Source organism: Schistocerca gregaria, chromosome 3 (genome assembly GCF_023897955.1).
Source record: "Schistocerca gregaria isolate iqSchGreg1 chromosome 3, iqSchGreg1.2, whole genome shotgun sequence".
Taxonomy (NCBI): Eukaryota; Metazoa; Arthropoda; class Insecta; order Orthoptera; family Acrididae; genus Schistocerca; species Schistocerca gregaria.
Genome location: NC_064922.1, coordinates 564533898 through 564551650, shown reverse-complemented (window position 1 = coordinate 564551650; position 17753 = coordinate 564533898). Strand labels below are relative to the sequence as shown.

General features: G+C 40.5%; 1 protein-coding gene across 5 annotated transcripts in view; it reads right to left on the bottom strand.

The window, feature by feature from the left end:
- Positions 1-17753, bottom strand: part of LOC126354077 (pseudouridylate synthase TRUB1-like) — a 117634-nt gene that overhangs the window by 74265 nt on the left and 25616 nt on the right. For all 5 annotated transcript variants that reach the window (XR_007565263.1, XM_050003457.1, XM_050003456.1 and 2 more), the window contains one exon: positions 1521-1666. Coding sequence is in view for 4 of the 5 variants with exons in the window: in XM_050003457.1 (XP_049859414.1) it covers positions 1521-1666 (146 nt within the window). In the remaining variant the exon portion in view is untranslated. The remainder of the gene's footprint in view (positions 1-1520; positions 1667-17753) is intronic.

The window sequence follows — 17753 nt, the reverse complement described above, 5'->3', positions numbered from 1 at the left end:
ATTGTTTCCAAAATATCAACGCTGCCCGCATGTGCCAATCAGTCCCCAAGTCAACACCTTTATTTATTCATGGTGCAGCACATGCTTGTGTATCAGGAATCATGTGGTCATAACAATCATCATATTTCATAAACGGTTCAAGATATCAAAAGGAGGTTTCTTGCAAATGATAGCCTGCAGCAGTGCCAGACGTGCATATGGTAAAAACCTCTTTATTCTGCAGAACAAAAACTAATCACCTCACCTCAACAACTCAAGTTTTTATCTTATGGAAAAACTGTTGTCTGTTCTTGTAATAATGGTTACAATGAAACTGAAAAACACACTGCTGTTGTATTGACTAGTGACCACTGATGAAAAAGAATTTAATATTCAAATAGAGATACACTTTAACCCCCCAGTGCTTGATAGCAAATTTACATCAATTTATTAGTGATTTTATGGTGTGATGTCAAAATTTAAAAAATAAAAACAATAGACCTACACATTCTGCATTTAATTTTAATTGACTTTTGATTCCATAGATATAATGACATTATGATATGAAGAGGGTCAATACAGAATTAAATCTTAATAAACTGATGTATGTTTGTGACCACATTGGGAGTAACAACAATTAAAATCAGTATTTCCTCGATTGTTCATTCTATTTGAAGTAATACTGTTGCAGCTCCAAAGAGCAAAACACTGTTTGTATTCTTGATGCACTGCAAGGTGACTGATTAAAATTAAATGGGAAAGTTTTAACAACAATGGTCATGTTGATTCAATCATGTGCATGTATTTCTGATTCTTCATACATTTGTGTGTAGTTATATGCTATTTGAGTAATGAAAAGACTATTGCAAATCAACATCAATTTGTAAAGAACCAACATAATTAATGTCATCATTCTGATACTCTGTTTAACAGAACAGTAAATACACTGTCCCTTCTAAGAATAATGGAACATTCACAGTTAAATAACAGCTATAACTGTATACAGCCACTCTCACAACGCACAGGTAAAGTTAAGATGACATGCTGCATTAAACCGGAAATAAAATAACAAATGATGGCAGATTGGTTCATGTGTCACCTATGGCATAAAGAGCTGATGCTAGTGTTTTGTGGCCCTGACAGTCATTTTATGTAAGAAAGATGCACTGCATCCCACATATCTAGTCATCTAGTGAATGTACGACTCTGCATCAATATAGTAAAGTTCTGTTCAGCTGTGTATCTTTATCTCCTTGTAAAATGAGGATGGGATGGTACACCACTAGAGGAATGTTGGTGCACCTAATGCAGGAGTTATCCTTCACCCTTACAGTTACTTCCAATAACTTTTCAGCACCAGTACACTAACCATGATTTTAGGATGATGTGTTTACTAAAGTGGGTACAATGTCTGATTCCCACAAAATGCGAAGTCCAGATAGTTATTTCGAAAGGTAAGCATCTGTCCGATATGTGCAAGTGAGTCAGTTAAGAAGGTAATATTAAGATGCACTATGTATAACAAATACTAACATGCTTACCAAGTCCTAAGTCATGAACCAAACTTCGTACATAAAAGCCAGGTCCACAAGACAAAGCAAGTTTAAAAAATGGCGGGTTGAAATCTGTGCACTTCACATTGTAGCACATAACGTGTCGTGGTTTCATTTCTACGTTGATACCAGATCTGTAAATGGCAAAGAAAATCAGTTATCACAATCATCTACAACTACTGTTTGAATTGTTATATTTTGTAAATATAAGTACTACTAAGATAAAGCATTAATGTAGCCAAAATTTTGCGGATTAGTGTCTCCCTTTTGTCCACAACTTGGACACCTCAAATACGTTGTAAACAGTTCTACCGACTGAAATAGTTTTGGCAAATAACAATACTCAAAGGAGCAAGAAATTTGCTGTTTTGGTATATCAAAAGGAAAATTCGCTTGAGAAAAATATAAAGTTATGACGCAGAACTGCTGGCCTTTACTTAACTTTAGAAGGCAAAATTTTTAGTACTGTTGACAAATGTGTACAAAAGAAAGAAATTATTCCAGTTTATGGAACTGCTATTTCCTTACTCATGGAGGAATGAGCGGTAGGCTGGATAAGATTCAAAAGGAGTGGCAGGTGACTTGGATCCCAAACTAGAATTATTTTGTACTTTTATATGCATCTACTGGCAACAGTAAAAAAAAAATAAAAAATTGCCTTCTAATCGTGCTTCTGGCCAGCATCTTCTTCAGTTTGATATATACAGTGTAGCAGTTCACCTACTTTGTTTCTTCGTTCATTGTCCTCTGTGTCGACATACTGGCTGACATACAGATTGAGGAAGTGGTACTACTGTCTACTGTAAATGATGTAGCTGACAGATGCACATTTGGGTTTCACTGTTATTTACTTTCACTTTTCACAACCCCCACATACACATGTAATATGACAAGTGCACTATTGTTTTACTTTTGATAAGCATCATTAATAGGTTGCAGGCGAACTTCCACATACTGCTACAATAGTTTACTGTTGAACATCTACGAGCAGTAAAAGGCCAACCACAAAGTTCACAGTTCTTGAAGAACAGAAAGGTAAGTATGGAGCAGACACTGTCATTGTTTTAACACACGGCCTAATTGCATAACATTTAATACACTGTTAAGGTAATGCATTGTTGTTGTTCTAAACAAACAGGTTCCTCATCTGAAACTCAGACGTGGACTATAGTCATAGGTACTGAAACTACAAATTGATCGAAGTTAAATTTACAGGAATTACAATTAAAACTTAACTAATTCGATTAACTGAATACATCGAAAAATTGGTACTTTTTAACAGTTTCTTCTACTACAAAAGTGAATTATTTGTTTAAATCATGGAATTAACATATTTAGTTATGCAAACAATAATTTTGACAAAAGTTAATTACTTTGGAATTAATTAAGAGCTGGCTTTGCTAACATGTTTTCGAGTAGAACCAAATAGATACCTTAAGATTACTAGCATTTTGTCTTCCAAATGTTTATAATTAGTACAGAATTTATATTTGTTTATATGTAACAGTAGAATTTAAGTTACAAAACTAGCTAGGAATAGTTGAAATAAATTAGAAAATCAATTACATAAATAAAACTATGCACAACATTAGATCTGGTGTTATCTCCTTTAAACTCAGGGCCAACCTTTCTACTTTATGAAAATGCAGAATGGTAATTAGTTAAAAGTGAAAAATCGAATATAAGGAGGCAGATGGTAAAACAAGAGGGGAAGTAAAAATATCGCAGCTTGCTTTGTCACAACAGGGTGTTTGTTTTATCTTGTAACAACTAGATATTTCAAAAAATATTCATCATATGAAAAAAGAACTGTGTCAGATATAAAGTTTACGGACATATGTCTGTATTAAAATTCACCACTCCAACACCACCCACTATGAGAGAGACTCAGCTTTTTATTTTCAAATGCAGACCATCATTTTAAATGTAGATTCAAATTCTATGCAAAATATATCCAGAGTTTACCTGAAATTTTTTTACCATCTGTGGCAGATGTTGCTGCAATCAACTAAATTTTGGTTTTTGTAATTAAGTACCAACATATTTGATTCCAAATTACATTTGCAATAAAATGTAACTTCTTGTCCTAAGCAGTTCATATTTTTGTTAAAATTTATTTCAGTTTTGCTAATTTGATTGTACAGTTAAACTTTTACATTTAGACATTTAATAGTCTGGCAAATAAAGCTACTTTTAACACAACTTAGTTTTCTGTTAAAAGGTACTTTTAACATAACTTAGTTTTTTGTTGACTTCGTTAAGTTCCTGCACCATCAGGATGCTTGATTTTGATGAGTCCCCCATATCTCACCATCCTGGTGAATGATTTCGGTGTGTTCTTCCATCCAACAGTCATAACACTGTCAGCCACTATGTAGCTACTTGTGGAATACAATATACAACCACCGTTAGAGAAAATGTTCCAAATACTACAGACAGGTGCACCTGCCATGGACACACACATATGGAGTGAAGTCTTACACACATGCCCCACTGCTCAACACCCTAGCACAGTGCCAGGGGTTTACAGGCTGGACACTTTTAGCACTGACATGTCTCACTCAAAACTTCAATAATGTGAAAAGCAAAGTTGCTGCTCAGAATACAGCGGAGATGTTGAGTCACAGATAGGCACAACAAAAAGACTGTCACAAATATAGCTTTCAGCCAGGCCAGTAATGCCTTCGTCAAAATTAGACAACAAACACACACACATACACTCACACACACGATTGCAGTCTCAGGCAACCAAGGGCACAAAACTTCAATATCTTCTTTTATAAATTGTGTGCAAATGGAATCTGTTTCTGCACTGTTGACTTCTTATTTTCTTATAATAAAGCATTACAGACAAAATGCTTCAAAGATCGGGTTCTTTCTTCTCCATTCATATTATTATAATAGTTACAGCCATGCTTAATTATGTTTCTGTTAATATTTCCCGTTTCTCCATTATTTCTTTTGTAAAGCTTAGATTTTTAACCATTTGTGATAATCTTTTCTTCATTCTGAAATGAAACAATATGGTTCCAGAGACCTTCTCAAGTCTCAAACATCTATTATGCATATATGCAGACTCAGCAATGAATAAAAATTTGTACCATGGCTGAAATTCGAACTCAGGGCTCCTGCTCAATAGGCAGATGTGCTAACTACTACACCACCCTGGCACAGGGGCTTTGCACAACAGCACGTGCTACCCTACAGTGCCTCCCTCCCTTGGTATTTCCCCAAACTTGAATAACATTGCAGAGGCATTCTACTCCGTTTCAAATACGCTGTTCAAAGCAGAGAAGATTCATGGAGAAGGAGAAAGGACTATGCAGGTGCATTGGACAGATAGGGTGCGTGTGTAGCACAAGAGTTGGAGCAGGAAAGAGGAAACGCACATGGAGGACAGGGTCTAGCAAAGGCTAGTATTCAAATGCGTATCTTGTAGCCTTACCTTTTAAGTCATAACAAGAAAGTATGGAGCAAGAAGGTCTATGTACTGTGAAGATTATAACTGATTTTTTTACAAATATTCCATTAATTGACTGGTGACCTAAAAACATGTATAGTAATGATGAGATCACCAAACCTCACTACAATTCTATTACTTAGCAATGAAAACTGGTTACCCGACAATACGGGGAAACTAACTTGGTCACATGACTAGGTACAGTCACATGCAGTGATCACGAGACATACCTTCCCAGAAAGCTGTGACAACTTGCAATTAATGTCACCTACATGGCACAGGAATTATAATGGTGCAGTGACAGTAAATATTTCATTGATAATATAAGTAAATAAGATATTAAATAGTAATTTCTGCAATATTACCAACAATACAAGGAAATGCCATCTTGGCACAAATTTCGCAACAGTTGATGCACAGAACTAAATTTCCAGGCAAACAAAGAAACACTCAAAAACAACTGTTTCATCTATTCGATTTGATTTTTAAAGGTGCCAGAATGAGCGAGTCATTATGTGCAGACTTGCAAAAAGAAGTATCAGAATTAAAGTGGCCAGTGGTTTATTTAGATGAACTGTAGATTTGTATACAATAAATACTATGAATAAGTGACAGTGTATGAAGAGTACTCACAATGTTTCACTATTGTGAATACAGAGTGGTGTTTCATCTTCACTTTTCCTGCATGACTACAACAGAAAAACTTTGGACTATATGTAGAAATGGACAGGAAAAACACACACACACGGAGAGAAGGAAAGCTGAACTTAAAACATTAATAGAGAAGCACCAGCATTCTCATCTTTATTCCATTCACACAAGTTTGCAATAATATGATTCCCCTCTTACTACTGCCTACCATCTAGACCCAAATACACTGCCTGACAAAACAAAGTTAAGTGCCTAGGAGTCATGGTTGGGTGTCAATATGAGGTACTACCCAAAATATCCGAGAATTTCAATGAACCAGTAAAATCAGTAGCAGTACGACATTTCCACCACTACATGTCTCGAGGTACAGTCTTAGCTACTGCGGCACAAAGCTGTGTCATCTTTGGTGCATGCAGTTGTGGGTTGTAGATGTGTGTGTCAGGATGCATTTCAGAGCTGTAGCGAATTGTAAAATCAAAAACATGAAGGAGCAGTGGATTTTCATCAAATTCTGTTTCAAGTTGAAGACAACAGCAGCTGAAACCCATCGCATGCTGACAGAGGCATTTGGTGAGAGTGCACTAAGTCAACCATTAACATTTGAATGATTGAAGTGCTAAAGGGAAGGCTGAAAATCTGTGGAAGATGACACACACTCTGGTCAACCGTCAACATGCACAGCAATGGAAGTGATCATGAAAGTGCATGGCACAATTAACGCAGACTGAAGCCACACAATTCATGTTGTTTGCAACAGATGCAGTACGCGTCAATGAATTCTAGCTGACAAACTGAAAATGAGAAGAATTCCAGCAAATGTACCTCGCCTTCTCAGCATCGACCAAACAAAACCTCAGGATTCAGACAGGCACTGAATTTCAACAAAGAATTTGAAAGTGTTCAAAATTCTTATCCTGAGTTATAAAAGGTGATGAATACTGCATCTATGGTTACGACCCTGTAATGAAGCAGCAGTCATTAAAATGGAAAATGCCATCTTCTCCAAGGCTGAGAAAAGTTTGACAAATCCTCAGCAACATAAAGCCAATGCTGATATTTTTTTCCACATTCAGAGAATACTGCAAAGGAGTTTGTTCTAACTGGTCAGATTGTAAAGGTGCAGTTTTACTGTGAGGTTCTGGAGAAAATGTTTGGCACCAACGGCCACAGTTGTAGAAAAAGAAAGACTAGTTGGTGCACCATGACAATGTATTTGTGCAGACTTCGCCTGTGAAAGAAATCCTGCCAAAAACAACACGGCAATGGTACCCTACCCTCACTACTCACCAGGCCCTAGCCCCATGCAACTTCTGCCTATTCCTGATGATGGAATTCATGTTGAAGGAGCGACATTTTGACTCCACTGAAGACATCAAAGTGCAATCACAATGTATCCTCAACACCCTTCACCATGCAGACTCCCAGGAATGATTCCAAAAATAGGAACAACGCTGGGACCATTGCATACAAGCTCAAGGAGACTACTTTGAATTCGATGGAAGGCATCAGGACACAAGTATGGCTTTCTGAGTTTTACTACAAAATTCTCGGATATTGTGGGTAGCATCATGTAAAAGTCTATATACGTGCACTCTGTTGGCAGGTATGTAGAGACATTTCCCTGTGTCAGGAAGAATGGCTACTGGAATGTGTTAGTGTTGTTCATGTTTAGCGCTGTTATCAAGCCTGGTAGGGTATATAAGGGCACAAACAGCACCAGATGCTGGGAGATCACTGCTAGGGACACAGATAAGCTGCACTGCTAGGGACACAGATATGCTGCATCATGTGACAAATCATTATCGGCAGCTGATACAGTTTGAAAGGAGTCTCACTGTGGGTCTCCACTTGGCTAGGTGGTAAAATTTTGCAAGAGCCAGAATTGTGGGACATTCAGATGTAACACTGACCCAATGTTGACTGCATGAGAATTGAGGAAAGGCATACAAGTTGTCAAGTTTTAGGTTGACCACGTCTGAACAACACAAGAAACAATCGCTGTATTGTGCACTAAAATGGTGTGGAAATTTTTAGACTACAGGAACTTTAAACTCGCCACACTAAAATTTCTGCTCCCTTAGTGTTAGGTAGGAATAAATGAGCGTGTTGGTTTATAATGTTATTCCTGTAGTGATTAATGTTAGGTAAGATGATGTTTTGTAAATCCATTGTAAATATTGAACACATTTGTTTTGGCTTTTGTGCACCTTCTGTTTGATGTATTCATTGGGCTATAGGTGGCTTCGGGGCGCAGCAACCAATATTATGAAGTCAGAGCAAATGCACAGAGGCTTCACTGCCAACTGCAGCTCCAAGGAATAAACCAGATGGAAGAATCTGTGAACCAATAATAAACAATGCCGAAGAAGATAATATCAAGCCTGGATCTCTTATGATGGCATCTCATGAGACATCATACACTGTGTAACAGAGTCTAAGAACAAAATAATTTATCAGCAAGAGCCGCAGCCTTCTGATTTATGTACATTAGGTAAACAACTGTTTTGAGAACTGTGTGGGAGTACTGCAAGGCATGGTCATAGTACAACACAGTAACACTAACAGAAATTCATGTGGCATCCCTGCAGCACCAAGCAAATCGTAACTCCTAACATCTGGGCCTGCCATTCAAGAACAAGTAATGGCAACCCGGCAACATTTTGTGTCATCCTGCACCATAAGTCAGAGACTAGCAACAGCCGGATGTGAGGAAATTACTATACCAACTGAAGGCTGCAGTTAACACCACAACACAAACAGCTGCATTTGGAGTGGTGTCATATATAGGAAACAAGACCTACTGATGAATGGCATCACACTGAGTTCATTAATGAATCGTGGTTCTACATTACTCCACATGACCATCAGTGGCGGGTATCGCAGCACACTGGGGAGACATCCAATTCTTCCAATGTTCTGGAGAGGCACAGCACTGTTATTTCCTTGCGCCCTGGTGCGAGAAGCCTCTGAATATTACTTCAGGTCACCTGATTAGCACTGGAGACCATCAACCAATAAGCCAGTGAGCATACCGTGTTTCAGCAATGGAACGTCGAATAACTTGCGACAAGGTAGAGAAAATAATGAAGAATGACATCATTCAGCCTTTGCAGAGCCCATGATCATCATCAGTGGTCCTCGTCAGGAAGAAGGACGGCAGTTGGCGCTTTTGTGTTGATTACAGGAAGCTTAACTGAAATGGATGTTTACCCTCTTCCACAAATTGACAATACACTAGATTGTCTGAAGTGGGCTAAGTTTTTCTCCGCCATGTACATGTATTTGGGATACTGGCAAATCGAAGTAGATGCGACTGTTCATGATAAAACTGCATTCATCACCCCTGAGGGCTGGTATGAGCTTAAGGTAATGTCGTTTGGTTTGTGTAATGCACCAGTGACTTTTGAACAGATGATGGATTATCTTCAACTTCACCTGAAGTGGACGATGTGTCTTTGTTATTCAGATGACATACAGGGTTCTCAGAGACATTTAATGAACATATAAAAAGACTGAGGGCCATTCTTAAATGTCTCCAACAAGGCGGACTGAAACTTAATCCAAGAGAGTGTCTCTTTGGAGCAAAAGAAATCAAAATACTTGGACACATTGTGTCAAATGAAGGTGTGCAGCTAGACCCAGAAAAAGTGGGATCTATAACGGAATTTCCTATTCCTGAAAGTATTAGAGATGTGAGAAGCTTCCTTGGATTATTCTCTTATTACCGTCATTTTATCAAAGACTTTTGTATCAAAGCCAGGCCACTCCAAGAGTTGTTCATTCACTTTGTTGGTTGACAGGTCTTAAGGATCCAACAGGACGACTTGCCAGGTGAGCACAATGTCTTCAAGAGTATGACATTACCATAGTGAACAAAAGTGGAAGAAAACACCAAGATGCCGACTGTCTCTCAAGAAACCCTGTGCAAAATCATCAAGACTTTGATGAAGATAGTGACTGCCTCGCTGCACTCCAGGATCTGTCTGCTGAGCAGAAGAAGGATGCCAAGATATCTCAAATTATCCTTGCCTTAAATCGGTCAGAGGATGTGAAAGGACAATTTAAGGTAGTTAATGGATTACTTTGATCTGTTTGGAAAGAGCTGGCTACTAGTGATTCCTAAACACATGTGCTTAGATGTTCTACAGAAATTCCATGACACACCTGACTCCAGACATTTCTGATTTATTAAGCCATATGATAGAATCCGTAAAAGATTTTTCTGACCAGGTTTATTTAGGAGTGTCCATCACTATGTGTCCCACTGTCGAGAGTGTCAGAGAAGATAGGCAGTTCCTCAAAAGCCACCTGGCCAACTCATACCAATTCCATCAGCCGAAACGCCTTTCCAGTGTGTTGGGATTGACCTCCTTGGACAATTTCCAATGTCTGCTAGTGGCAAAAACTGTATTATTCTTTGCACTGATTATCTGAAATGCTATGCCATTACAAAAGCCATGAAAACAGCCAAAGCATCCAAGGTAGCCAAATTCATCATGGAAGACATTGTATTAAAGCCTGGTGCCCCAAGGTCGTTAATTACGGATTGAGGGAAAGTTTTTAAATCGAATCTTGTGACAGAGATAAACTGTCGGTGCAACATTACTCATCACATGACGACTGCCTACCATCCGCAAACTGACGGGCTTACTGAACATCTTAATAAGACCTTGGCCGACATGCTATCAATGTTCGTCAATGTTGAGCAGAGCAACTGGGATGAGGTGCTACCTTTCGTGATGTTTGCCTACAACACCGCCAAACAAGACACCACAGGATTTACGCCATTTTTCCTGGTGCATGGGTGTGAGGTGACTACGGCGATGGACACTGTGTTTCCCTTACATCCTGATGACATGGACAACAACTACATTGGCCAGGTGTTAATCAGAGATGAGGAAGATCAGCAGTTAGCTCGGCTCAGCATGCTGCAGGCCCAAGAAAATGATCACCGAAGGAATGACACGAGCCACCGCCCTGTTGACTACCAGCCTGGTGACCTCATCTGGATCTTCACTCCTGTTCAAAGTTTGGTGCCTCTGAGAAGCTTCTCAGGCACTACTTTGGGCCTCATAATGTTGTAAGACAGTTGTCTGTTGTAATTGATTAAGTTGAAGATTTCGACTGCGACGCAGGACAACAAAAGATCAAAGATACAGTCCACATCCTTCGAATGAAGCCCTACAAGGATCCTGCCACCCAGAGTAAATTCGAAGCTCCAGCAACAGGCAACAAGCGGAAAAAGAAGTTCTAAGAAGATCACCACCATGGCAAGCATCAGTCATCGAGAGTCGGAGTTTGTAGGACCAATGACTCATTCCTGGACTAGAAGGATATAACACCGAGACGCTGTTCTCTTAAGGAGGGGGCAATGTCGCAGAAGAAGCTGAGTAGCACCGTGGTGTAGTGGTTATGATACTAAACTGTTTCATGGAGGGTCGTGAGTTCAAAACTCACATGGACTGTACAACTTTAATTTCTATATTTGGTCCGAGTACATTCTAAAAGTATCCACAATTGTCAAGAATCATTGTACTGGAATGTTCTGTAGCTGTATACATACTGTATGTGTTCTGGCCGAAGGCAGTTCGGTCCGCGCTCTTGTATGTGCTAGGGCTGAATAAACCTTTGTTAAATGAAATTAGTGCTCGTCATTCATCTAATTACACATTCTTTTACATGACTATCTTCTAGATCGGTCGCATCAGTGATTTGTAAGCAATCTCCTTAATAGACTGATTGCACTCTCCCACTCCACCAGTAAACCAATGTCAACCACATGCTTTACCCATCACTGAACCTATGTGATCCTTCCATTTCATATTCCTACAAAGTATTACATCCAGGTAATCATATGACTCAGCTGATTTCGGCAGTGGGTCATTGATATTATAGTCACAGGATACTATTGTTTTTCGTTTTTTGAAGTGCAAAATTTTACACTTCTGAACATTCAGAGCAAGTTAGCAATCTCTGCACCATGTTGAAATCTTATTCAGATATGACTGAATATTCATGCAGCTTCTTTCAGACATTACTTCATTGTAGTTAACTGCCTCATCTACAGAAAGCCTGATTTTACTATTAATATTGTCTGCAAGGTCATTAATATACAACATGAACAGCAAAGATCCCAACACTCTTCCCTGAGGCATGCCCGAAGTTACTTCTACATCTGATGATGCCTCTCCATCCAAAATAACATGCTGCATTCTCCCTACAAAAAAGTCCTCAATCCAGTCACAAATTTCACTTGATACCACATAAGATCATACTTTCTTCAAAAGCTTTTCGGAAATCAAGAAACATTGAATCTACCTTATTGCCTTGATCCAAAGCTTCCAATGTCTCACATGAGAAAATTGTGAGTTGGGCTCCACATGATCAATGCTTTCGAAATAAATGCTGGTAGGTATTGAGGAGATCATTCTGCTCAAGATACTGCATTAGGTTTGAGCTCAGAATATGTTCTAAGATTCTACAACAAACTGATGTCAAGAATATTGTACAGTAGTTTTGTGAATCACTTCTACTATCCTTCCTGTAGATGGGTGTGACCTGTGTATTTTCCAAGAACTGGGCACAGTTTTTTGTTCCAGGGATCTATGAGAGATTATGGTTAGAAGGGGGTTTAACTCAGTGACTCTATTGGGCCTGGAGCTCTGTTCAGTTTTAATGATTTCAGCTGTTTCTCGACAACACTGACGCTAATACTTACTTCACTTATCTTTTCAGTGGCACAGGAATTAAATTGGGGCCATTCTCCTGGGATTTCCTTTGTAAAGCAACATTTGAAAATAATGTTAAACATTTCAGCTTTTGCTACCCTCAATTTCAGTACATGTTTCATTCACTAGGGACTGGACACTAACTTCAGTGCCACTAACAGCTTATACATACGACTCAACTTTCTTTGCACTCTGTGGAAGATCACTTGACAATTTTCCTGTACAGTAGCCATTGAAGGCATCACACATTCCTCTCTTGATAGCCAAATGTGTGTTTTTCTCTCTACATGTTGGAGAAAAGTTGTGTCACGAAATTTTAACCCTGGATAGCTGATGCCAGTAGGAACCAAAATTACTAATGTTGTGCAGGTCGACAACGCATAATTTTTAAACTACGGAAACTTAGCGCCACATGCTCCAATTGGCCGTGGAATTGCCCTATTTCCACATGCTCTGGACAACGCATGGCTGCGAATGCTTTGCCTGCTGGAGATCGCGATGTATCCAAGGCAGTCCACATGCTCAGTTGCAGTGTGCCAGCCTTCCACTCTGGGTGCCGGTGAAGGGAGGGGGGGGGGGGGGGGCAAATCTGCCGGGTTCGTGACAAATCCATTGTAGTTTCATGGAATACATAGTGAAAACAAACACATCAACAGCTGTTAGTTTGTGTACAGAAAATTTTATAAATTGTGTCAGCCCTGAAAAGGGCCTTTTTTCTAGCTAAGACATCGTTTACTTAAAGCAAGTGCTCGAACAGTGTTTTGTCAAACTCTTTCAAAGATTCCTGGCATTGCCCTGATGTGATTGGCGGCATGTTGAATGTGATCCATTAATTCCTCTTCAGTTCTAGGTGGTTCACAAACCTTGAAGGCTTCCCAAAGCAAAAAGTCCGATGGGGTGAGATCTGGTGATCATGGCGGCCATGTCCTATGAGCCCCTCTGCCAATTAGCAGGACACCAAAGAGTTCATTTAACTATCCATGCACAGCATAACTGTTATTTGCAGGTGCCACATCATGCTGCAACCATATTCATAGCTGTATGTCCAGAGGAACATCTTCCGGCAGGCCAGGTGGAGTTTTTTGCAAAAAGTGGAGGAAATCTGTGCTGGTAAGTTGAACAAGCAGATGGACCAGCCCGTTCAAATGGTCACCACACTGCATGCCCAACAGTTGAGCAAAAATAGTTCCTGATGTATGTGACGTGAAGATTTCCCCTTGGCCACTAATGGACATTTCGAGTGTTATAGAGGCCATCCTGACAGAAGATGCACTTGTCGGTAAACAACACAATGGCGGGGAAGTCAGGATCTTATGCAACACGTGGCAGAAACCACCGGTAAGACCCTAGCCTGTGTTTATAGTCTGCCAAAGGATTTAGGTCATGGACAGGGTGGAAACTAAATGGATGCTGGCTGTCATCCTTCAAAACCTCCAAGACTAAACAATGAGTGACCCCCATAGTCTCTTCAAATGCAGCATCCCACCGTGTTTGAGGTCTTCCAGCATCACCATGATATCCCGCTAATGAGCCTTTTACGCCAATTCGCCGATGAATTGCTGTAAATGTTTGCAGGTGTGGGTGGCGTCTTGCTGTGTACCGTTCCTCATATAACTGTCGAGCTTCATGCACATTACCCTCAGCTAGTCCATAAACAAAAACCATATCTCGTTGTTCTTCAAAAGAATACTGTACCGCCATGCTTACTGTATGACTAAATTGCAGGTGACGTGCGTGCGCTCCGAAGCAAAGCTTGCGTGAGAATGCCTATGACATGAGGTGGAGACAACCAGCAAGATCTATTCGACATGTGTGTGTATCACGTTGGGGCAGTGACGTTTGTTTGTACAAGCCGACAACCACAGCGCTGCCCGTCAACCAATGAACGGCAACAGGGCAATCCCTTGGTCAATCAGAGCACATGGTGCCAAGTTTCCATTGTTTAAAAATGATGCTTTGTTGACCTACACAACATTAGTAATTTTGGTTCCTACTGGCATCAGCTATACAGGGTTAAAATTTTGTAACACAATTTTTCTCCAGCCTGTATAGCCTTATGCTTTGTTTTATCCCTATTACACAGTAATCTCTGTTTCTTTAAAAGTGCCTTTACAGTGACTTTATACATTTTATACCAAGGAGGTTCCCTCCCATTGTGAATTGTTCTACTGGGTACATATCTATACAGTGCATAATGAACTACTACTCTAAACTTGAGCCAGAGTTCCTCTACATGCTCCGCCCTGTGCTGAATGTTTCAGGTTCCTCACTGACTTATGACACTACTGATTTTTTATCTGGCTTACTGTGTGTGTGTGTGTGTGTGTGTGTGTGTGTGTTTCTGCATGTTTTAGATGTCTTTTGTACTTCGAAAATCATTGTTGCCACAACTGGCATCATGGTCACTGATACCAGTTTTGATGTGGACATCCTCAAAGAGGTTAGAGTTGGTTGCAGCCCATTAGATTCGATATATTTCCATCATGAGTGCTGTTCCTAACCTGTTCAAGGTAGTTTTCCGAGAAGGCATTTAGTAAAGTTTCACAGGATGTCTTATCATGCCCTCTTATAACAAAACTGTAATTTTCCTGATTCGTTCTTTCTTTCTAACTTATTTTTTATATTGTGGTTTCAGGGCACAAAACAGCTATGGTCATAAAAAACAGGAATTTAAATCAGCAGCTATGGGAGTGAAACTCAAGACAGAGAGAAACTTAAAATGGAAGGAAATTTTAGAAAAGTGCTATTGAAGGGGAATTGTTTTCCCCAAAAAGAGCTTCAAATGACCGATGTCATCTCACTAACGCTTATAAACTCAAGAATGCGATCAGGTGAGCACACGTCATTTGCTAAAAGGAAAGATATCAGGAGACAGCTGTAAACATGTGCATAGCGGATTAAAATAGGGGTACTGAAGTAAAAGGTGTCTCACCGTCCATGATTGATTCAGTAGGGACAAAGTGGGGTAGGGTCCCCACATAAAAGATGTCAATGGCTAAAAAGACAGTGCCCAATCCGGAGTCCAGTTAAAATTATCTTCTCCCGACGACAAGGCTGGGAAGAAGAGGTCCAAGCAACAGGGAAGAGGTTATATTTCCCGTAATTTATTATCCTGAAGTGCACACCAATGTGTGCCATAAAAGAGCAGGACCACGACCACATAAAACACTCTCTAGATGGGCAAAGGGAATCATGGCAACAGCGGGCCGAGGAAGAGAGACAGCAGCCTTTGCCACTATATTGGCTGCCTCATTTCCACGTATACCAACCTGTCCTGGGATCCAGACGGATTCCACAGTGATGCCCCCCAAGTGGAGCATGTGAAGGCAGTCCTGAATCCAGTGGACCAGAGGATGGATGGGATAAAGAGCTTGGAGGCTGAGAAGAGAACTGAGTGAATCCGAGCATATAATACACTGTACCCACTGATGACAACAGATGTATTGGGCAGCCTGTAACAGCGTAAACCTCTGCAGTAAAAACCAAACACTGGTTGGGAAGCCGAAATCTGATACGGGTGTTGTCAATAATATAGGCAATCCCAACACCAAAGGTGGTCTTGGAGCCGCCAGTGTAAATAAATGTAGCATCCTCTATTTGTGCGTTTAGAGCAACAAATGCCTGACGATAAACTATAGGGGGGTACTATCCTTGGGAAGCTGGCAAAGGTCATGGAGAAGGCAGGTCCAGTGGCGAAACCAAGGTGGCGTTGTACCCCATTTATCAAGAAAGTTTTAGGAACTGGAAAGGAACGTGAGTGTGGCAGTTCACAGTGGTAGTAGAGAGGAAGGGCTCACTGCATACCCTAAATCCACGGAGGCTAAAAAAAAAAGGGCATGGGTCAGATGAGCAGTCATGGAAGACAGATGACTAGCGTAATGACTCAGAAGGACGGCTCGCCAATTGGACAGCAGAAGTTCAGCAGTCACAGTGTAAAGGCTCTCCATGGGGCTAATGTAAAAAGCTTGAGATGCTAAACGCAATCAACAGTGGCGGACAGAATCTAGACACTGAAGGATAGACAGCCATGCAGAGGAGTAAACTATGCTTCCGTATCTCAATTTCAAGCGCACTAAGGCACAATATAGGCGGAGGAAGACCACTTGGTCTGCTCCCCACGAGGTACCACTCAGAACACAGAGGGTACCGAGGGATTGCAGACAGTGAGCTTAAGATATGAAATGTCAGCACAGTTTTCTGTCAAATTTAAGTCCCAATAATTTGGCGACATCTGTAAACGGAAGGTCAATAGGGCCTAGATGTAGTGAAGGTGGATAAAACATAATACGATGCCAAAAATTTACACAGACAGTCTTACTGGGAGAAAATCGGAAGCTGGTTTCGATGCTCCATGAGTGGAGGCGATTGAGACATTCTTGAACACTTCTTTCAAGAAGACTTGTCCATTTAGAAGTATAGTAGATTGCAAAATTGCTGATAAAGAGGGAGCCTGAGACACTGGAAAGGAGACAATCCAAAATTGGATTTATGGTGATGGCAAACAGTACAACACTTAGCACGGAGTCCTGGGGCACCCCATTTTCTTGGGAAAAAGTACGGGATAGAGTAGTGTTCACCCGCACCTTAAATGTGCGCTCTGTCATAAATTCACAGATGAAAAGGGGTAGCCGACCTCGAAAGCCCCAAGAGAAAAGTGTGCAGAGGATACCTGTCGTCCTCCAACAGGTATCGTGTGCCCTCTCCAGATCAAGAAATATAGCTACCGTTTGGCGTTCCCTGAGACAACTGTTCGTGATATAAGTGGAGAGAGCAACAAGATGGTCAACTTGTGGAACGATGCTTTTGGAAACTGCCCTGGACAGGTGTCAAAAAGATTCTGGGACTCCAGCCACCAGCCTAAACGGTAATTTACTATATGCTCCAACACCTTACATACACTACTCGTGAGAGAGATTGAGTGATAGTTAGAGGGGAGATGTTTGTCTTTTACAGGTTTCGGAATAGTAATGACGAAAGCTTCCTGCCCTCTTCTGGGAAAGGTACTGTCAGTCCAAATTCAATTATAAAGGAGAAGGAGGTAACACAGACTAAGGTATGATAAATGCGGCAACATTTGGATGTGGATGCCATCTGGTCCTGGGGCAGAAGTGCGAGAGGAAGAGAGTGCATGTTGGAGTTCTCGCATAGAAAAAATAGTATTATAGCTTTCACGACTTCGAGGGAGGAAGCAAGAGGTCACTCTTCCGCTGCTCGTTTCTTTAGGAGAAAGGCTGGTGGGTAATTTGAAGAGCTCAAAATCTCAGAAAAGTGTTGACTAAATGAGTTAGAAATTGTGATTGGGTCCACTAAGGTATCTGGCATCACAGTTAGCCCAGAGATTAGGGAGAAACTAGACATGCCAGATAACCACCAAATTCAACT